General features: G+C 35.6%; 3 protein-coding genes across 4 annotated transcripts; all 3 read right to left on the minus strand.

The window, feature by feature from the left end:
* Window positions 1–2,982: 2,982 nt before the first annotated feature.
* LOC103447319 (protein CHLOROPLAST IMPORT APPARATUS 2) lies at window positions 2,983–5,158 on the minus strand. Its single transcript, XM_008386517.4, has 3 exons — window positions 4,287–5,158; window positions 3,611–3,760; window positions 2,983–3,508 (listed from the first exon to the last, which is right to left on the minus strand). Exons 1-3 carry the CDS (start codon window positions 4,815–4,817, stop codon window positions 3,485–3,487), a joined length of 705 nt encoding a protein of 234 aa, XP_008384739.1. The 5' UTR covers window positions 4,818–5,158; the 3' UTR covers window positions 2,983–3,484.
* A 6,711-nt stretch (window positions 5,159–11,869) lies between these two features.
* On the minus strand, window positions 11,870–13,018 carry LOC103447320 (LOB domain-containing protein 12). Its single transcript, XM_008386518.4, has 2 exons — window positions 12,726–13,018; window positions 11,870–12,318 (listed from the first exon to the last, which is right to left on the minus strand). Exons 1-2 carry the CDS (start codon window positions 12,882–12,884, stop codon window positions 11,947–11,949), a joined length of 531 nt encoding a protein of 176 aa, XP_008384740.2. The 5' UTR covers window positions 12,885–13,018; the 3' UTR covers window positions 11,870–11,946.
* Window positions 13,019–19,368: 6,350 nt separating this feature from the next.
* On the minus strand, window positions 19,369–22,287 carry LOC103447321 (protein DOUBLE-STRAND BREAK FORMATION). Of its 2 annotated transcripts, none has more exons than XM_008386519.4 (5): window positions 21,983–22,287; window positions 21,704–21,911; window positions 21,316–21,459; window positions 20,551–20,737; window positions 19,369–19,939 (listed from the first exon to the last, which is right to left on the minus strand). In XM_008386519.4, exons 1-5 carry the CDS (start codon window positions 22,018–22,020, stop codon window positions 19,755–19,757), a joined length of 762 nt encoding a protein of 253 aa, XP_008384741.3. In that variant the 5' UTR covers window positions 22,021–22,287; the 3' UTR covers window positions 19,369–19,754. The 2 variants fall into 2 exon arrangements, with proteins under 2 accessions (XP_008384741.3, XP_017191366.2); XM_017335877.3 differs by having other exon boundaries at window positions 19,369–19,928; window positions 21,983–22,148.
* Between the last annotated feature and the right edge of the window lie 395 nt (window positions 22,288–22,682).

The following is a 22,682-nucleotide window of genomic DNA, read 5'->3' on the forward strand; positions in this document are numbered from 1 at the left end:
AAAAGGCTATAGATGTTATCATTCATCCACTCAATATATATACGTCACCATGGATGTTACCTTCTCTGAAGACGAATTATCTTTCCTTTTAGCCATACTCATCAAAGGGAGACAACCTCAGGTGAAGATTATGGTTGGTTTGATATTGTGCCTACTGTTTCTGTAAATAGCCCAAATGAGAAATTTAGACCAAATCGGCCCATATGCTACTGACCAAACTGGCCCAGATGAAGCTAATTGTGATTGCCCTGATGGGCGTGCTGACTATGGCAGAGGGAATGGGCTAGGACCGTGTAATTCTTGCCCAAGTGGGCCGCATGTTGTACCCAGCGAGAATAATGATGGGTATCATGCTGACGCTGCTGTCTACAGCCCAAATTATGGTGGTGTTGGTCTAAATGGGCCTTCAAGGGTGATAATTGCCCTAAATTCAAGTGATAGTTCCAATGAGTTAGAAGACAATAACAAACTCCCTTATACTCTAACGGATATTCCAGAGGTAAGTACTCACTCGAAAATTATTGAACCATCTTATATATTGAACCACCAGACATGTACTCTCTAGAAGGAAATGTGCGGTATTCCATTTCAAACTATGTCTCTACTTATCGACTTTCACCGAAATACTGTGCATTTGTTCAGCAAATAGAAACCCACTAGAGTGGAGGAAACTTTGAAAGATTCGAAGTGGACAGAAGCAATACAAGTTGAAATGGAAGCACTACAAAAGAATAATACATGGAGTGTGGTCCCACTTCCCAAAAGAAAGAAATCAGTGGGGGTGCAAGTGGGTGTTCACTATTAAACATAAGGCTAATGGAACAATTGATAGATATAAGGCGAGGCTTGTGGTGAAAGGTTTTACCAAAACTTTTGAGGTTGATTATCAGGAGACTTTTGCTCCTGTTGCAAAGATGAATACCATTAGAGTTTTATTATCTCTTACTGCGAACCATGACTGGCCTCTGAGACAATTTGATGTTAAAAATGCTTTTCTGCATGGTGATTTAGAGGAAAAGGTGTACATGGATATTCCACCAGGTTATGACATTGCAAACTCCAATCGGAAAGTGTGTAGACTTTGGAAGGCATTGTATGACCTTAAACAGTCACCAAAAACGTGGTTTGAGTGGTTCACCCAGGCAATGAAGAAGTATGGGTATCGACAGGGAAACGCAGATCATACATTGTTCATCAAACGCAAGGATGGCAAGGTAACTCTGCTTATCATATATGTAGATGATATGATTGTCACAGGTGATGATACAATGAAAATCAAACGTCTGCAAGAGCATTTGTCTTCTGAGTTTGAGATGAAAGATCTTGGAAGACTTAAATACTTTTTCGGAATTGAAGTGGCTAGGTCTCAGGAAGGATTATACTTATCTCAGAGAAAGTGTGTATTGGATCTTTTGTCTGAAATTGGTATGCTAGGGTGTAAACCAGTGGATACACCTATTGTGCAGAATCATTATCTAGCAATTTATTAGGATCAAGTCCCAGTGAATAAGGAAAGGTATCAAAGATTGGTATGGCGGTTGATCTAGTTATCTCTTACAAGGCCAGATATTGCTTACACAGTAAGTGTAGTGAGTCAATTTATGCATGCTCATAGTGAGGATCATATGACAACAGTAATGCGGATTCTGAGTTACTTAAAATGAGCTCCAAGAAAATGGTTGATGTATAGAAAGCATGGGCATATGGAGGTGAAAGGGTATACCAATGCAGATTGGGCTGAAAATATCACTGATTGGTGGTCTACATCGGGATACTTCACATTTGTAGCTGGTAATCTTGTGACATGGAGAAGTAAGAAGCAAAATGTGGTGGCAAGGTCTTCGGTTGAGGCTGAGTACAGAGGAATGACACATGGTATTTATGAGCTTCTATGGCTTCGGATTCTACTCACTGAGATAGGGTTTAAACCAAAAGGTTCTATGTTGTTGTACTGTGATAATCAAGCAGCACGGGAGATAGCTAACAATCCAGTGCAGCATGACAGGACCAAACATGTTGAGGTGGATAGACATTTTATCAAAGAAAAGTTGGATGTTAAGTTGGTTAACATTCCGTTCGTGAAGACAAAAGAACAGTTGGCAGATATTCTAACTCATGCAATTTCTGCAAGAAGATTTCAAGACTCACTTGACAAGTTGGGCCTAGATGATATATATGCACCAACTTGAGAGGAAGTGTTGGCGTAAGTCAACAATAATATAATAGGAATGTAATTGTGTTTCCTAATTTGGATATAACTCTCTTTTTATGTCTTTAATATTCCTTGTAGTACAAGGATTGAGTATGTATATATATGTGTGTTGCCTCCTATGAGAGAAGAATATAGAGAAATATATTAAAACCCTAAAATTAATTTTATCTAAACATTGTTCTACAACTTGCAGCTTCTTTCATCTTAATCTTCATCTTCGGTTTTGCAATTGTTTCTCTCGTGTAGATTATTGGATCTAAGGCTTCTTGCTTTGACTATATTTGAAAGGCTTTTTGTGAATTGGGTTGTTTGGAGGGTGTTTGATTTGGTTGAGCAAGTTTGTTTAAGAAAATAACTTGATTGTTCTTGATAGTAAAAGCTGCGAGGTATTTGAGAAATTCATGGGGATGAAGATGAAGATGACATAGTGTTATAAACTGAAGGGAGATTATTCACGTTATATCAACAACATAACAATTTCGTATTGACAACTATTTATAGCTATTATCAACAATATCAATATTATTGTGTGAGATATTCAAAATATCAACAATATCGTTCTTATAGACACCGTTTCAACAATATACACATCTCAATAATATATTTATACCCGAGTACTTTAGACATTTCCATTATTTCGCCCTATCATTTAGGTTGTTTTTCTATTTCAGCAACCAAAGTTTAAAATCTTTTAATTATAGCATTTGCTCTCTGGCATTGGCATTGGCGTATTAAAGAAAATGACACAACGTAAACAAAAATCCCATAAAGAACAAAAGAAAATGGCCCTTGAGGACCACTATTTATATGACCAATATTGATCCCACCATCTCCAATAATTACACATTTGACAATCCACTGAAATTAACCCCTTGAATGAATATATGATAGTCAATGTGATTGATCGAGCTTGTGATCATGCAGTCCAATTCCCATGATTGATCGAGCTCGTGATCATGCGGTCCAGTTCCCATCACTAAATACCAGGAAAAGACCATGCTATATATACCATATAGCTATGAATCAAACTATATCGAAACCATACAATTTCATGATAAGTAGACCCCAGAAACAGATAGTTTTTGGAATTAATCAACTCCCTAAAATAATAGATATATTCAATTTTTGTTTTCCATGTAGTTAAATTAGAGATATTTTCAAGCGACAAACACAAACATACGCAAAAGATTAAGTCCACGGATATTTGAGTGAGATATTTGTTGAGATATTTCGTCCTCTCTTTTTGTTGAGTTGATATCTTCACGTCGCAAATCAAACCCTCTTCACAAATCGACCCTGCAACACCAAAGAAATATAACAAAAAATTAATTTCAAACTTTCAGAATATTAATTAGCTAGGGAAAAAAACGAGAGAGATATAGGGAGGAAGACAAAAACCTTGAGTCTAGGTCTTTTATCTGCATTGAGCTTGCGGACTTGGTACCTTATCTTTTTGGAGAAGAGCCTAGACTGGCGTTTCTCCTTGTACCTTAGAACACTTGCCTCTCTTCTTGTCTTGTCTTCTTCCATTACCGGCACCTCGCCCATCTGATGATCATACACAATTAATTAACATAATTAAGATTAATATAACATTCTGGTTAATTAAGAGGCTCATGATATATGCAAAACCCACTTGATTTATTACAATCTGTGGAGTTTGGTACTTAAAACCAATCTCAATTGATAGTGTGATCCTGTGGGGAAAAAAATAAATCAATACAATAATTTACATACTACAAACAACAAACTAAATCTCATTCACCTAAAAATAGAAAACTAAATTGTAGAGCATTTAAAAGGGGTTTCCACACCTCAAGCATTTTGAAAAGGGAAGCGCTATGTGCTCATTTTTATGACGAGTGTTATTTACTCTTCTTTACGGAAGCGAAAAGAACAACAGAGAGTGTGAATAGCGAATCTCTTTTGAAACAAAGAAGAAAGAATGCAGAAGAAATGCATGTTATATCAATGAGATCCATTTTATTTAAAATTGGGGAAATAAGAACTATGAAACAAGGTCAGAAAATACTAAAAGGATGATAATATATAATAAAGTTAGTCAAGCACTAACATAATTGCCATTGCTAGCCATGGAAGAAAGTGAACAATCATCTGCCCAAAGAGAACCACGATCCGACCAAGCATCCAAAACCTCTTGATAATTCAAATTCAAATTCAGTTGCACCTTCTTCTCATCATCATCATCCCAAAACCCTACACTCTCACTCTTTACTACTTTTTTTTTGTAGTAGCTCTCCTCTTCAAAAAAGCACTTATTAGTGCCTTGATAAACCTTTTGCTCTATCTCCTCCCCTTCTTCTTCTCCATTGGGAAACTCATCCCAATCCATAAAATCCCAATTGAGCTTGTGCCCGCTGTACATGTTATCGCTCGGCAATTTTCCATCTTCTTCCTCTTCGATTCCCAAAATTCGCTCCCAATCATCCATGATATCAACCTCATGATCATTGTCTCCATTGGTGTAAACACAATCTAATTTTGTATTAGTAGTGTCAGAGAATTCTTCACCAGAATTATGGGTACAGTCCGGCACTTGTTGCTCTTCCTTCTTTGGGCTTCTTAAGAAAGAATGGTACCTCATCTTATCTTTGTCCACTCTCTTTCTACTACCCAAATTTGAATGTAACAGATGATGAGAGATGTGAGAATAAAGATGTAAGTGGGAATTTGTATGTATGGTATGTTTATCCTATGTGGCATCTTATCTTCTAGCCATTGGTTGGTTCAAGGCCTGAATATATATCAGTTGAAAGACTCCAGCTAGGAAAACTGACAAAGGCTAAAGAGGACCCTACGATTACATGCCTTTTTACTCCATGAAAAGAGGAGTTGGGGACCAAATGAAAGACTTGTTGAATTGTTGCATCAAGAAGCACGTGACCTAAAAGGGTTGATAAAAGCAATAATTTAGATATTTGATCAATGAAGGCTTCGACGTTCAAGCCCATCATCTCTTAGCCATATTGCCTTAGATATTTAGTGTGTGATATATGTAACAAAGACTTTTGGGCTGCTGTGAGACAATGTTCTTGACTAGAATAATTGATATAGATACACAGAGGGTGTGAGCTTAGTGCTTTCGGGTGAAAAACATTTCTGTGATCTTTCTTTTTTTTTTTCTTTTTTTTTTGTGATTCTCCTAAATTAGTTTGATATTTTAAATCATCTTATTATTTGCAGTTATCATGCATGTCTATCACAATTTAGTACCTTACGCGGGAGATAACTAGGTCGTTGTAACAGTTCGGGCTTCAAGGTATTTGAGAACCACATATTGAGTTGTGCTATCTATAGAAGTTAGAGAGAGGAAGACAAGGCTCTTGTAGTATTCGAGTATCAAGAGCATGATAGTTTCAGTCTACTAAATTAAATATATTATTGAACATATTTCAATCACACAATCTGATATTCAGTCTATTAAATAAGTATGTTATTGAACATATTTCAATTTTACAATCTGATTTGAACATATCTGTGTACTATCCTAATGAGTTTTCACCCCCCCCCCCCCACATAGCCACTTTGGAAAGTGATGTAACAGAAACCTAGGGTGGCTGAGAATTTTTAAGCATTTTTGTGGGTTTGTGGAGAGAAATGTGTGAGTGAGATTTAAGCATTTTTGTGGCTACTCCCCTTGACGACTGGTTTGTGGATAAAGATTTAAGTTTTATTTTTACCAAAAAAAAAAAGATTTAAGTTTTATGGAGAACAATGTATGAGTGAGATTTTTGAAACATTTATCTCATGTTACCTTATTTTAGAAAACATTTGGATCTTGTAATGCAACATATATAGAAATGTTTGTTTGATTGACTAACTGTGAGGATGTGTGAAGGTAAAAAAGTCTCACACTAATGAAAGAAAAAACATTGCAAGGACTTATAAGAAGTTGTGCCACTCCCCTTGACGATTGGTTTTATGGTGGAGTCTCAACTTTCTTTATGGTATCAGAGCAGGTTAACCGACATGTGAACCCCAACAGCCACAGGTGCTCCACATTACCCAATTCATGGTGTCCACATGTTTTGCTTAAAATTCGCCGCACGTGAGAGGGTGAGAATGTGAAGATGAAATAGTCTCACATCAGTGAAAGAAGAAACTTTGCAAGAGTTTATACAGGCCCTTTAAGGGAAGGGATCCCCATTTTTTTTTTCAAAAAATAGGGATTAGTTGTGGGACCCACTCCACATCAAACTTCAATGATCCAACAGTCTATTTTGTAAGTTTCAATTCATAGACCATCATTGCAAAAATCAATTCAATCTGAAACCATTTGCCTATTTAATTATCACAATGAAATTTCAATATTTCTTAGAGAAAAAAATGTTGGACAATTTCTTTAAACACAAATAGATGCCTCAAATATTTCCGATTTGGCTAATATTTTGCAAGAATAATGATCTATGAGGTGCAACTTGGTAAATAGATGGTTCGGTTAGTTAAAGTTCGATGTGGTGTGGCCTCACAACTATCCCCTTTTTATAAAAAATAAAAAATAAAAAAAATGAATCCCTTCTCTTCCTATATATGTATATATTGTTTTTGTATACACATATTGTGAATGTGGATCACTGTATCATGATAATGTCTGCCAAGATGTGCAATTCAGATTCAGGGTATTTAATTACCTGTCAACTTTGCATCAGTTTCTAATCAACCGTGTTTAGCTGGTTTCCTCGTAAACTTCCAGTCCACTCATGTGAATCAATACGAAGCCAACTTTCACTGTACTTCAGAAATTTTAATATTCCATAGAGGAAAAAAGGTGTTTTCTATGTCAACACACGCATACAGCCATCGCCCATACATTCCAAGGCGTGTTGCCTCGACAGTTCATTAGGCGACCATAGATTGGTGTTTGATATAATACAATTTCAAGTCATAAATATTATTATTCTTAATTAAAATATACTGATCATTGTGGTCTAAATAACATTTGTTTTCGTCTAAAAAAAACAATATTTGTTTTGTATTAAATATTTGAAGAGAACAGCGTACTTCTTTGGAGATTGTAGCTCCTCATGTGAACACGTTAGAGCAAGCAGCTGCAAGCTGTATTAATTTGTAGGGGGTTTCGAAACATGCTCGTTTGAGGCACCATGCACTCTGATCAGTCGAGATTTGGAACGCAAAAACAGAATATATCACTTGTCAACATAATATTTGCTTAGTCAAGACTCCATCAAGGCTTTGAAATTTAGGAGTCATCGATCACATAATTCTGATGAATAGTTTGGTTAACTAGTATCGTATGCATGGCTTCAACTTTCTTCAACCGATCAAAGATTCATCTAAACAGTATATTTTATGGTAAAATTTCAACACTCTTCACTTATATACCTCATGGTAACATAATTAGAATTTGAAAGTCGGTTAAATACTAACTTTTTTTAACAAAAAATATTATCTACACTAAGTGATGGGGGATGGGCTAAGCTTCATAATGGGCTAGCAATAATGTGGTTCAAATTCGCCTTTGATGAGAATCGAACCTAAGACTTCTCTTTTACAAATGAGGAGGAATACCAATGACCATAGTACTAAGTGGCCGTTACATCCTAAATTAGAAACAAAATCTGATGAAATTTCTGTTGTTTCTTCACTGTTTTCTTATGTTTACAAATCTCGTTAAAATGATATACAATTGATTATGCTATAAAAAGAAAAACTCTTTGATACGAGTGAAATTAAATATTTTCACTGCAATTATACTTGAAATTAATTTTGATATGTTTAAAGTTCCACGGAGAATCTTTTGTGCAATTTTTTTTAAGTTTAAAAAATAAAAAAGAAATTTTATTGTCACTTAGTACTACAGTCTACTCATCTCCACTTCAAAAAAAAAAAAAAGATCGTACCCCAAAAAAAAAAGAATATATAAGAAGTGATCAACGTTAGATAAAATCTTTAATAGAAGAGATTGTTAACTACATTACAATGTTTGGGAATTGAAGGGAAAATCAAGAAGAAAGGATGGATGAACACAGAGATATTAGAGAGAGAGAGAGAGAGTTTAGAGAGAGAAATAGGATTTGTATTAAATAACCAAATGAATATTACACACTCTGTTTTTATAAGAGAAATCCTAACTACTTTAACCAAATACTAACAAACTTACTAACTATATTTCTAACTGTATTACTTAATAGAGATGTTAAAACATTAGATCAAATCTAACATTACCCACAATGCAAGCAATCTATTTTTTTAATACAAGTAATATTATTAAGCGAAGTGGAAATTAAACTTAGAATCTCATGTAGAAAAGTGATGTTCTTAATCGATTGAGCTGCAAACCTTTTCAAGCATTAAGATAGAAAATGGCCAAAGACGATAAAAAGGGAAAGCTTGAGACCAACAAAAAAAAAACATAAAATGGAACATAGTTGTATAAAACATGAATTTGAGTACTAATGAGACGAGGAGTACGGGAGACCAAAACAAAAGGCATCTGCATAAAAGAGGATGCACCGTGCACCGTTCGCTTTTTTATTTTACCCCAACAAAATTTCCTCGAAATCTGATTAATGCTCTAGAACAAAAGGCCTCTTTGCTTGTACCCACATGTGAAGAAGTTAGGGTTTCACTATAAGATCAATTGATGATATGAGAAGTAGCTTAACATACTAATATGTTCATGTAAGGTCCATTCTCCTATCAATGTCAGATTCATTCTCAACACACTCCTTCATTTATGGCAAATTATCAAGCTTAACACGTGGACAAAACAAATTGAGACACGTAGAGCACTTGTGGCCATTTGGCTTCGCACCTGGGACAACCTGCTATTATACTGTTTAGACTCGAAATAGTGGGCTTAGGCCGAGTGTGACTTTGTGCTCGACCCAAAGTGAAAAGCCTTGAGTATACATGATAGTTTTTTAGATAGAAGTCTAGCCCAAGGTGAGTTAACCGAATTCTAGACAATGTTGAATTCTTTAAGAGTTAGGATTGGATTCAGCTGAGTCCTGAAACAAGTAGGAGTCTTCGGGATTGGGATCTGCTTTATTAGGATTCGTAATATTCCAGGAATCTAGGTTCAAAGTTGATAAGGGTCATGAATGAATTAAATACATTAAAAGGACTGGGTTCAGAGTCCTAAGTCTGGTAGGATTGGTCGAGGTTCATACAAGGATCATAACGGATTGGTGTTGATAAAGTACAATCCAGATGAGACTTTACTTCAGAATGATCTGCAGAAAATCACTTCTATAAATAGAAGACGGTCTGTAACATTCAAGGCATCTTCAAATTAACAAACAAATATGCCATGCATAATTTCTCGCTATACATGAAACCCTTTCATCTTTGAGAAAACAACTGACATTCTTAACTTTGTCAAGCATATCTCTCAATTTGTAGAAACAGCTATCTGATTGACAATTGGCAACATCTCTCATTTTGTATAAACAATTCTGGAGCTGTAGAGTCAGGTGAGTGAGGAGCATCTTTTAGTTTGTAGAAACAGCTCTACCCTAAGTTCATTTGACTACCTATCCAAGTTTCTATTAGCAAGGAATCTTTGAGTCCTTGTTTGAAAAGGTCACCTCGTTAGCTTTCTTAGCAAAGCGAAGTGTCATTAGGTTACGTTGTTCGGCTATTGAAAGCCAAATTTATTTTATGATTGGATTCACAAGTGCATTTTAGAGACCGGCATTCTGCCAGCCGAACCACATTTACGATAAAGACACTTATCTCTATTGAGTATTTGTGTCCATACAGTCTGGTACCAATTCAGCACATTTTTACAAATATAATCTAAGCAGCCGAGCTCGGTGCAGACGATTCGTTAACTTAGCAATAACTAGTAGCCATGTCTTCAGGTTTTAGAACCCAAAGGCCGAGAGAAGTTTCTTCCTTGGCCGCAATCGCTTAGATAAGAAGTCAGCAGCACATTCAACATCACTGCCACCACATTCATTTACTCACTGGCCAAGCTCGGTCGCCAAGTTGGCATGCCCTATTCAACTGAATGACGTAGTTAGCTCATTAGCTATTCAACATGCGTGCCACGTAGGTTTGGTAGTCTTTAGTGTCAACAGATACCATGAAGAAGTTGAGGTTGTTGAATAAATGTCTCACATCAAGAAATTAAGAAAAATAAAATACAATATATAAGTGTACGGTTTCACTCATAATTAATAACATCAAGGTCTTTTATAATAAAACACAACACTTAGCAATATGTGGTTAAGTTAGGATAGTATAAGTGTGGTTAGAATTGGCCCAGTGTCCGTCTCTCTGAATATCTAATAGAAGTTCTACCATAAAATCAATTGACAATATGGGAAATAGTGCAACTTACTTATATGTCATCAATAAAGTCGGAAATGGAGGCCAAAGATTATGAGTTTCATTATAAAAATGCATCAATGTGGGATCCATTCAATATTATGGTCTTGTTTCTCTAATTAATGTGCATAAACTATCTCCAAAAACCCCATAGTTCCAAGAAATTTAATCTCTTAAAGAGAAATCTGGTTATCTCTCTAACCACTGGTTTCATCTTTGGCTTTCTTGGTTCATATCAGTGTTTTAAAAGGCTCGCCTCAGGGCGAGCCTAGGCGGCCTCTGAGGTTGGGCGTCAGTGTTCCCACCTCTGTTTTGAGGGAGTGGGCGGAAGGCTTCACCGGAGCGTGTCTGGGTGGCGAAGGCGCGCCTCAGGGCGTCCGAGGAGTTCATCTGGCCTTTTTTTTCTTCAAAATCAAGGTTTTCTGAAATGTTTTTTGTTGTTCTAGTTTCAATGAAGAAGAATGAGAGACTTTCTCTCTCCAAATACTCCACAAATTTCCATAATAATTGATCCACTCAGCCTTTATTTCATTTTAAATACCCTGTAAATACTTCACTCAACCCTTTATTTTCCTTGAAATTCCCATAATTATTGCTTTATATCTTTTTAAATACCCTATAACTACTCCATTCATCCTTATTTTCCTTGAAGTTCTCTATAATTGCTTACAATAAAATAAATAATTATAACATTTTGAGACTATATGACATTGTTTCCAAGTACAACTAGACTTAGTAATAAAGAAGATGATATTATCTTTGATTTAGTTATAGTTATATTTGTTTTTACAAGGTATTATATTGTTATAAATATACTTATATATATATATATATATATAATATTAAAATTTTAGGTTCCGTGAGGTTTCACCTTGTGCCTAGGCTGGACTATCCATTGGACGCCTCGGCCACGCCCCCACCTTTTAATACATTGGTTCATATGTAGGTTTTTTTTTTTTTTGTTGTTTGGAGAAAATATTGGGAGTGCTTGACACACTTGTTATAGCAGCTATATTACTGTACATTGGGGTAGGAGGAATAGGTTGAACCCCAGTGAGTCATTTAGCGTGTCAACAAATATTATGGTGAAAAAACTAAAAGAAGGAAATACTAGTCAAAGAGCGCTAATAGCTTTACATTCTACAATGACGTCTACAATAAGAAAAAGAAGCCTTGTAATCCCTACTTTACTCCATCTCCCACATGCATGGGTTGACCCAAAATTCCATATACAAAATTCTCTCTCTCTCTCTCTCTCTCTCTCATACGTACGTGCACAAAATGAAACCGATGCCTGCGTGCACATGCGGATCACACACAAATAGAGTAGTACTAATTGAATGATCAAACAAAGATAAAGGAAATTGTATTGGAAAGATGGATTGGCAGTACTTTGATTAATGATGATAAGCAAATGATCAAGTCCAAAGAGACTCTCTTTTAAGAGGGTCTTGGATTACATTGCTAGGAGAAGCAAAGCTGCTGAAGTATTGATGTGGAATGCTATTGATGTCACTGTTGGATAAAAGAAGGGACTTCTGGTCATGATCTTGATGATGGTGTTGGTGTTGGTGTTGATCAATCTGGGTTGGTAAGGCTACAGGTTCCTGTTGCATCTGGATGCAAAGTATCTCTGCCTGAGCCACTGCAAGCTGCATTTGCAGCTGAGAAACTTGATTCTGCAGGAAAGAAATTGCCCCAACGCACCCGTATACCGGGTCTCTCACTCTTGCATTTGCTTCATAAACCAAACTGCTCACAGCATCTCCTCTTTGATGAATGGGAAGCTCCTGAATGAACAGGAAATCATAACTTATTAGACACATAAAAAACCTAATTTTGTAATTGTTCTTTGTTTGAACTCATCTCTTGTCACTAGTTTAACGATATCAGAAATATGCAACAAATAAGAAGTATAAGCATTGATCAAGGGGATGCTTGCACTTCTATGGATGAGAGCAAATAACATGCCATCAATTAATTGTGATGGTCTTGTTTGCAGTACCCTTCCATAAAAGTGCATGAAGCGAGTGCAAATAGCGTTTTCTCACAACCTTTTTCATTTGTGAGCTTTCATGTTTATTTATATCTACTAAGTCTCATTTAATTTATTCAATTCAAAAACCATAAATAAACAGGGGTCTGCAGGGGGAGAAAAAGGGGGTGTGGAAATTCAAGTTTAGAGAGAGTAAGAAACCTGCAACATTTTGCTGACATTGCTAGCACCAAAGACCTTGTGAACAATGGCAAACTTATGAGGGTCATCAGAAGGGAAGTAAGGGGCAAAGATGCAGTCTTTGGCGCACCGGCGCCTCAACAACTTGCAAGAAGCACACGGGGAAGAGCCCGATCCCATATTTTACCCTAAAAAGAACAACCCCAAAAAAGAAATGTTTCCCTCTGAAGAACTGCGTGATTAAGAAAAGCTGGAAAGCTCTTTCTTACTACTGAAAAGTTGTAACAAAAGGGAGCTTAGTAGTGTTCAAGCCAAAGAACTGAAACTGCATATTTATATTGGTTCAAGGATGGTAGCCTTAAGGTAGAATGGTTCCACATGCTTCGCCATTAAAATAATATTATCATCACAATTAACAATCATAAAACAAATTCAGACTTAAAATAACTAGAATCTGGATATCCCCAACTAGGCAAATTAGCAATTTCGTATGTGAAATTACGACGATTATAGCCATGAAGCGTGACAGATTTGAATGTGATTAGCAAGGGCAACTAGGTCAAATTGGAGGGAATAGATTCTTCTCTAGTTGACCACCGCCTAGGCTCGTGAATTGTATGATATATATTTGCACATATGTAGGTTGGCAAAAGCCATGCAGTTGTGTAGTTCTCACGTTCTGGTTTGACTCTTCAATTTCTATCTTCTGCTGCACTGTGTGTATTGGTATAAGCAAAAACTAGTAAGAGAAGAAGAAAAAAAAAGGATTAATTATTGAAAACGAATATTAAATTAGAGATTAATTTGAAAGCCATTAATTGGGGAGAGAGGTTAACTAAGGTTAGGGTTTTAGAAAGAGAGAGAAATTGAAAGGGATGTGAAACCCTAACCGGGACCAAGACACCGAGAGAGATGGACTCAACGACGTGAATGTTTGTTGGCAGACATTCACATGGAAACATACATTTTCACAACATTTCTATCTCACAGCCCCCAACGCCTACATTAGAACTTTTGAATCTTCGATCAATGCTCTCACTCACCCAAAATATATTAATTTCTATTAAGTTTATGTTTACCAAATATAATGGATTTTATTTTTTCAAACAAATATAATGGATTTAGTTTGTCTTGTTTTTTTCATGCAGCTATGTTGACCAACCACAAATATTCTTTACATACCAAAAACATAAAACCTACCATTCTTTAAATATCAAATATACATATATGTTAGCCCCTTTTCCGGAAATAGAAAAAAAAAAAAAAGATTAGACCTCACCAGTCATTAGACTCATCATAACGATTAAACCAAACGCGTTTATTTTCATGTTACTTAAAATTTGCAAAAATTATTGGATCCTCAAGAGTTCCTATACAGATCTTGAATAAAATTCATACAATGTTATTTAAAGGGAAGGCCTACAGACATTATGCGGATTATCTCTTTCTCTAAATGGTACAATCCTACAAGTAAAGTTTCAGCAAGAAAGATTTTTAACCCCAACTTTAATGAGCATTTTCGGGGACTAGCCCCACATCAATTTTGAAAATAAAGTTCATGACGACTTCATAGAAAAATGGTAATTTTGCCATTGTTTTTCCCTACCAGATTGTGACTGCTATATATGCACATGTTTTTGTTTGGCGTTATGTAAACTCATGTTTATCGTTTCTGATGGACCCATGTGTAGATTATACTCTAAAATTCATCGGCAACAATGAACTGGTATAATTCTTCACATCCTTAATACTCCTTCACGTGTGACGAAACTTTAAAACCTAACATGTAGACAAAGCACATATGGCCATTGAGCTAGGGTAAACAAACTCCAATATCATAATGAAAATTAACGTTACTACAAAACCAATTAGCAACTAGTAGAATAGCAAACTTCTGTTGGCAATTGGTAGACCTTACTTTCATGAAGTAGCTAGAAATTGCACAGCTTAGCTTGTAAACTAGTAAGTTCCTAAGGCATATGCACCAATCCATCTACCACAGTCATGCAAGGCATGAAACATTTTATTTTAATTCAAACCTAACAGATATATAATTAATCAAGTACAAACTTATATATATCGAATTCAATTTATTGAGAGAAAAAATAAAAAGAAATACAAGTTGTAAACTATTTTTTTGGCACAATGCATGCATGTTCAAACATTGCATGGCCGCAAACCATCCATGAATTAACACGTCACACGAGTGACCAGTACTACTAAGTTTTATCTAATTTAAAAAAATCCTCAATCACATGTATACGTTGTATTAAAAATAAATAAGCATATTAGATAATACTAAACCTCCACAGAGAAATTAATGTGACCCAATTAATGAGATCCGACATGAAGCAAAGGCTTAAGAAATTAATAAAAAGGAAACCCGTTTCGAGAGAGATTGAAACTAAAACAAATAGCAGTTGTGAAACCCTAAGACCTCTTCTCACTCTCTTGCATTTAATGATCTCCACATGATTCCAAGCTTCTAATCTTTTGTTCCGAGGAAAACAGCTCTCTTCCCCTAGCTAGTTGTCATGGCATATGTTTATATATATCCGTTTTTCGTTTTTTATTATTAAGTCGTAGCATCAATTAATATATCTTAAAGTATAAATAATGCCTGTGTTTTCAATTAGACACTCATCTCTGATCTCTCACACAATATATGTATATATGTGTGTGTTATTCTAATATTGTAATGGGGGCGATAATGTGAAGTTATTTGCCACTTAAAACTAGAGTCTCATAACTAATATTCTTTTCTATTTATCAGTGAGAGAGTTTTAGATTCGACTACTGAGGCCTGGAAAACGGGTCATGTTGTCGCATTTGTATCATTTTGTCATACTTCGTATCGTATCAAAGAACAAGTGAATTAATAAGGACTCGATTCGTTACAGATTATGTTGTTTCTTGTTGGTTTAATGGGTCATGCAAGAAATTGTCATGCCTAATGGCCAATGTCTAAACCTGACAAACTGGTGACCCGACAAACAGATCGTGTTCGTATCGAGGTAATAGGTCTGAAAAGAAATTGTCATGCCTAATGTCTAAACCTGACAAACGGGTCATTTATGTGTCATACCCGTCATCTTAATGGGTTCTTAATGTGTGATCCGATAACAAACCAAATCATTAAAGGTCGGTTCTAAACGGATGACCCAATAATGACTCGACTCATTAACAGTCTGACAGAGGATGATAAGTTCAATACTAAATTATTATGACTTGTTCATTATGTGGGGCTATAACGTTGATTTTTTTTTACACTTAAATAATATTCTTCTCTACTTACAAGTAAGAGGTTTTAAATTCAACTACTATATGGATGACAAGTTTGATACTAAATTATTATGGTTGGTTTATTATGTGGCGTACTTAAATCCCTCATCCCTCAGTATTTGAGGTTCTACTATAAACCCATTAACAATACAGTAGGTAACCCAACAACTTATAAGCATATATAGACCTAGTTTGGGAGTGAGGTGCTTAAAAAAAAAAGCACCCATGAAAAAAAAGCTGTGAGAGTTTTAGGTGTTTGGTAAACTGAAAAAAAAAAGGCTTATTTTAGAAGCTGCTGTAAGAATAAGCTGAAATCAAAGGAAAAAGCTGAAGCTGCTATTTGTAGCTTTGGAAAACTGGCTTTTTTTCAAAGCACACGGAGCTACAGTGCTTCTTTAATGAAAAGACCCACTATCAGACTGCTTTTTTTTTCCAAAAGCACTTTTACAAAAAAGTTTACCAAACACTCAGCTGATTTATTTCACAGCCGCTTATTCTCACAGCACAGCCGCTTATTCTCACAGCAGCTTTTTTTCAAAGCACAGCAATACCAAACCAGCCCATAGAGTCTCTTCTTTCCCTAATGAGCAATTATTACTTTCAACAAATACATCATATGAAGAAGAAAAAAATGTTGAATTTCTTTCTTCTTCGGCAATATATTATTCCTCTGCTTTCTTCATTTCATCAACACATTACCACAGAAAACGCGTATATATTTTTAATTAATATTATACAAGTTTCAGTTTTGTGTTTCAAGTTTCAAACCCTAAGGTCTAGGAAGAAGAAAAACTTCTACGCTCTAGACGGTGAGATCTATGTGAAGTTTTTGTTTTACTGTATATTTTAAGCAAATGAATAAAGTAGAGGAAAAACAGACATCTTTCATCAACTTAGAGGAAAATAAAACATGCAACCTCCGATGCAAACATTGAATGCAATTGCCTTGGTCATATGGAAGATTCGATTCTTGAGATATATGCATGCAGGTTTTCTTAATATATATTCTAAAATGGTGGATAACATTAGAAGCCATATAAGTTGGACAATGGCACCCTCAAACTTCGGTCATATGGTGCTATCCTCACCTCAATTTCAATTTCAATTGCTTGAACAGAGTGGTGTTGGATTTCCGATGCTTCCATTTTCCCACTATCAACTCAAAACAACGAAAATAACTATATATGTTTGGGTTTGCATTCTTAAAACGAGTCATATTCTCTTCTTTTTTTCTACAAAATTACAACCACAATTTGACATATTAGTAAAAGTAACTCATTAAAAGTATGTAAAAAGAAATATATATATTCATACACGCGTGTTAAACTGTGCATGGTTAATATGTAAACAAATAAAAATAAGTATTTTCAGCTTAAAAATATTAGGGCAAATATGATGCGGCCGGTAAAAGCTAGGCCACGTTAATTATCAGTATAGCCATAACTTTCAGTTACATAACTTTTTTCATAGAAGCGAGAAATAGAAAAATTAAACCTAGCACTTCTGCAGTATGATTAATTGCTCTCAAACACTTAAACTACAAGTGTGTTGCAAGTACATAAGTTTTGATTTCAAAATTCTACGTAGTACCCAAAAGACCATTGCCAACATAAACTATACATAGTGTGTAAAATGGAAATTACTAACGCACTTTGTTTTGTCTTACTGCACTTTTTTTTTCTAGCATTTAAATTGAATGAATTAAAAAATAATCAAGAGACGGAAGTAAATAGGAGAGACTCTTGTGTGCAACACCAGATGAGGGGTGGTGTGAAAGGGGTGAACTAGAAGTGGACAAGGACTAGCATGACAAATTAGAGAAGGGTGATGTTATCTACACATCATTTTTTACGTTCCACATACTCCTCTCATTTTCAAGTTGAATAAATTGAGAAGAGTAAAAAAAAAAAAATTAACAGGGGGTGTATAGAAGGTAAGAAAGGGTGTGTGGCTAGCACCACCCAAAAAAAAAAGAGTAGAATAGGTGCATTTTTTGGTGTCTGAAGCCGCACGGACACGTGGTTCGACTGTCGGACCCAGAATTTCTTAGAAAATAGGAGTTGAGATTCTCTCTAGATCTCTGTGTCCGGAGCATACGAATCGAAAAAGCCGGGCCGTCAAGGGAGAGAGAGATCTTACTCGTCAAGGGTTTGGTTTTATATAAAGTGGGCCAATGAGAATTGCATAATTTAAATTAAGTGGTCTAAATTTTCAAATTCATTGAAATGAAAAATAGCAGAACATATTCGATGATAACGAGAGAGAGTGCTAAGACTGACTAGAGGAAATTGTTCGAAGTACTCAGTTTAAACAAAAAGGAACTAAGATGGAGAAACTTCGAATCTAGATATCGAGGGAGGATCTCAATTCATTAGAGTAGCACATAGACCACTTTCACGCACAAAAAAAATACAGAAGAGAGTCAAATTAATAAACAAAAAAAAAAGGAAAAGGAAAGATAAGTATGAGTACCTTTTGTCCTATGGCCCTCTAATTGAGCAGGCCTGAGAATGCCACCTGGGTGCCTGCGATCAGGCCTTGCAGACTGATACACAGAACTCCAAGCCTAAGAGAAAACCAATGTGATTTTTAAAATAAAAGAGTGATATTATCCACACTTATTTTTATTTCTTACGTATTTTTTTTTAATTTTTTATTATCATATCGAATGAATTAAAGAACATTAATAAAAAAAATTAAAAAAGTTATTCAAGAAGTATAAAGAAATGTGTGAATAGCACTATCTAAAATAAAATAATTAAAGAAAAAATGTTTGGCTTTCGTCTTTCACTTCGTATCTAGCCTTGATTTAAGAAATCCTTTGTCGTCTGTATAGCAACAAGTTTATTGTTCCTGTAAATGAACAACACCAACCTATTGAGTCTGAAACGGATGAACTCGTAAAGAGCTTGAGTGGGCTTTGGTTTATATTTGAGTCCACAAAGTTACATTATTTTTGAAAACTTTAACGAAAAATTTCCGATACTATTCACTTTAACGAAAAATTATATTTTTACACAAAAAAAGTCAATTCTGATACTATTCATTTTACCCTTTATTTTGTCCTTATCGTTAAAATTTAAAGTTTTCAAACATTTTTTTATTAGTTTTCTTTCTTTTTCTTATTAATGACATTATTTTAGATTGATCATACAGTTTACCTCAGTATATTTACTCTTGTATCTGCTCTAAAACAAGAGGCACGCATTTAGTGAATTATGGTGCCACTAGAATTCAATCTTGTAATCTAGGCAAAATGTCTCCAACTATGGTACGTATTTATTGAATGATGATGTCACTAGAATTCAGTCTTGTAATCTAGGCAAAATGTCCCCAACTATGGTACGTATTTATTGAATGATGATGTCACTAGAATTCAGTCTTGTAATCTAGGCAAAATGTCCCCAATCGTGGGGGTTTAGAAGCCATTTTTGTTTATGTTTATTTCTGGTACAAGTAAATATCCCGAGAAAGCCATTTGAACACAATACCTAAAATACAGGATAACGACTCTTAACCACATAAGCTACAAGTCCGCCCCTTGTTACTGTAGTTTGACAGCTACAATGTCAATGTAAGACATACTACATGAGACCAATTGTTATTGTTGTGATTGTAGACCTTATCTTTGTTATGTTTAAGATATTCAGGCACTTGGTGCACAAAAGCACCTCTAAATTAAACTTCAGGGTTCCCCTTCTAGACTGCAAATAGAATCCACCAGCACGAGCACAAGGATGTTGACAATGTCCCCCAAAATGGACTAGGCTACGATTCATTAGTCATCCCCAGCAAGCTTCGACTCGTGTTCAATTTTCGTAGATTCCGCCTTCTGATTCCATTTCGGAACAAAGTGCTTGCTACAACACATTTTGGCTCCTTGAAATCTAAGGGACGCTCCGTGCTCTTCTCCTTTAGTCTCTTTTTCAAGTAGTCTGCCGTCTGCGCTTGAACTGATATCAGCCAATAGAAGTTTCCACGATCAAATTATAGCAAACAACCCCCGAATGCCGTGGATAAGTTAACACATTAACTTAGTTACCAAATATGAGTCACATAAAACCAAAGAGAAGAACTACATTGAGATTTCCTGTAGAGATACCTAAGCAGGAGTAACTATCGATTGAGGAACTGCAGCAAACACTGCAACATCATACATTTGTTTTCGTTACAATGGAGAGTAGCGAACCCTTGACATAGCTTAATCCTAACCGACTTCCCCACCTACCCATATCTTTGCATTTCATTATTGCCCCTATTACGACGAAAGCGAGAGGTTTGTAACCTGAGTATAAACTGAGTATAAATTCTCACTATTTGGAAGCAGAGATAATAGCATCAAAACTTACTTCACATCGCAAATAGGTTAACCGAAAGCATTCAGTATTATGACCTAATATTACGAAGCAAATAGGAAGCCTGGAAAGCAACCACAGTAGAGTGTGGACATAATTATCAATTCACCTTTCAAGTTGACTCTATCAGCAATTCTGGCACATAAAAGTACACAAACAAAAATGCGGCGTTCATATTGAAGAAAATCAAAACGGTTAGGAAGAATTACCAGAGTGGGAAGAAGCAGATGCCATGGCACAATCCTTGAGTCTCTTTATCTTTTCAATTGCTTGCACACTTTCAAGGACTTCATCTGTTTTTAGGTCTTCAGTAGATTTCTTCATAACGTTAACTTCATCTGTTTTACGGTCTTCAGTAGATTTCCTCTTAATGCAATCCAATGCATGTTCACATGCCTACAGAAAAAGCTTAAATCAGGATATACACCACAATAACAAAGATTGACGATACAAGAAGTGAGTCGAAAAACAAACATAGCATGCAGTTTGTTATTACATATAACATGAGCAATTACATGATAAAAATGCAATAGTTTTGCGTGTCTAATCCACCTTCATCTAGTAGTAAATAAGCCATTTGTATAGCACTAAATATAAGATCTGTTGCACTTGTGCCGCTCATTTTAGGAATCAATAGCAATCAAAAGAAACAATAACAACAAATTTAAAACATGTTGTCCCAAGCTTGAAAAATAAGAAATCTGCATGTTGTCAACTGAATTATGTGTTGTTAACTTGAAAACAAGAAATCTCATGGAAAAGGACAACTTGGGTATCGACCACAGATTTAGTTATCAAGCAATTGATCATAGATATGGGTAATAAATCAATCATAATCTGAAAATTTATCAAACAAAATTCCTTCTTTATTCCTTTAGCTACACCTGCACTGCTTCTCCGGATACGAATAAGTTAAGAAATTAAGAACACTGATAAAAAGTAGTGATAGTTATGAAGGTGATGATCACACTCACCTTTCCTGCAACTGAATAGAAACCACTATCTCTTGACTGGTGAGCAAAATTCAGCCATTCCGTATAAGAAACTTGTAGCCATGGATTCGTCGAAGATTTGATGTCCCGCAAAAGCAATGCCTCATATCTCAAAGCCAAACAACTCTGCAATCACAAACCGATCCACAAGCACATAGCAGATAATTAGTACCAAATTCCAAAGAACCCTAGCGATTTGGCTTATGACATAATTAACTTCATAAAATTCACCAATTTCGCCAAAGTGGCATGAAAAAAAATTAAACTTAGGAATAATTACGCCTGAAATTGAAATCTTTAATTGAATCAAAGTAAGGAAGTGCGATGAACACGATGAAATTGAGAGGATTTGAATTTTGAGAATATTTGCCTCAACATCGCCTACTAGTGCAAAAGCGCGAACAAGAAACTCGAGAACAAGAAGCTTCTCTTCCGCATTTTTCTCTGCAGTTTCTCGCAGAACGGAGAGCGATTCCGACCTCATGAACTGCCTGAAGCCGGACCTGACTTCTATCGACGACTTTACGTCCTTCGAAACCAATGCCGATTCCAATACTCGTAGCGTCACGTCATCGAACCTGAAAAAGCTCAATATTTTCAATACCAGAGAGAGAGAGGGTGGAAGATTGGAGAAGAAGCAGAAATGGACCTTCTGTTCAAGACGAGTGAGCGAAAGATCTCTGACATTTGGGCGGCAAAATGGTCTCTGAATTCCACTTTGAGTAGGGTTTATAAAAATAAGATGGGCCATAATGGGCCTGCAATCTTTAACCCATTTAAGGCATGTTTAAAGGAAATTAAGGCCCACTTATACCAAAGAAAGGCGAAATCTCATTTGCCACTTTCAATTTTCTATTATTTTTTAACTCACTACATTCCAAGTTCAAATTCTTCACTCTCGATGGAGTAGTTTAGAGCAAAAATATTGATTGCATTTAAAATTTAAAAAAAAAACACATTTTATGTTACTTTTCATAACTTGTATTGACATGTTTTAAAATATTAGATTATTCGTAACTAAATTAAAAGTCATAATCCAAAAAGGTTAAGTTTACGAGTTTTTGACTCATTGCTAAAATATCTTTTATAAACATAAGAAAGCGTCGCAATGCTACAATCTTACAATATTCTCTCTCATTAATAAGTGGAAAGTTTTAAACTTGGCTAAAATAAATACGACCGGCATAATAAAAAACCATAAGATGGGGTCGAGGGCCTGCGTTGAGACGCCGACGTGCCGGGCAGTAACAACCATTAGATGTGGTATATGAGTTACACAGAACCGAGCAGTAATACCCAATAAGTTGAACACTAGGCAAACACAATAGAGGGAAAAGGGATCGACAAAA

The sequence above is a fragment of the Malus domestica genome, chromosome 11 (assembly GCF_042453785.1).
Source record: "Malus domestica chromosome 11, GDT2T_hap1".
NCBI lineage: Eukaryota > Viridiplantae > Streptophyta > Magnoliopsida > Rosales > Rosaceae > Malus > Malus domestica.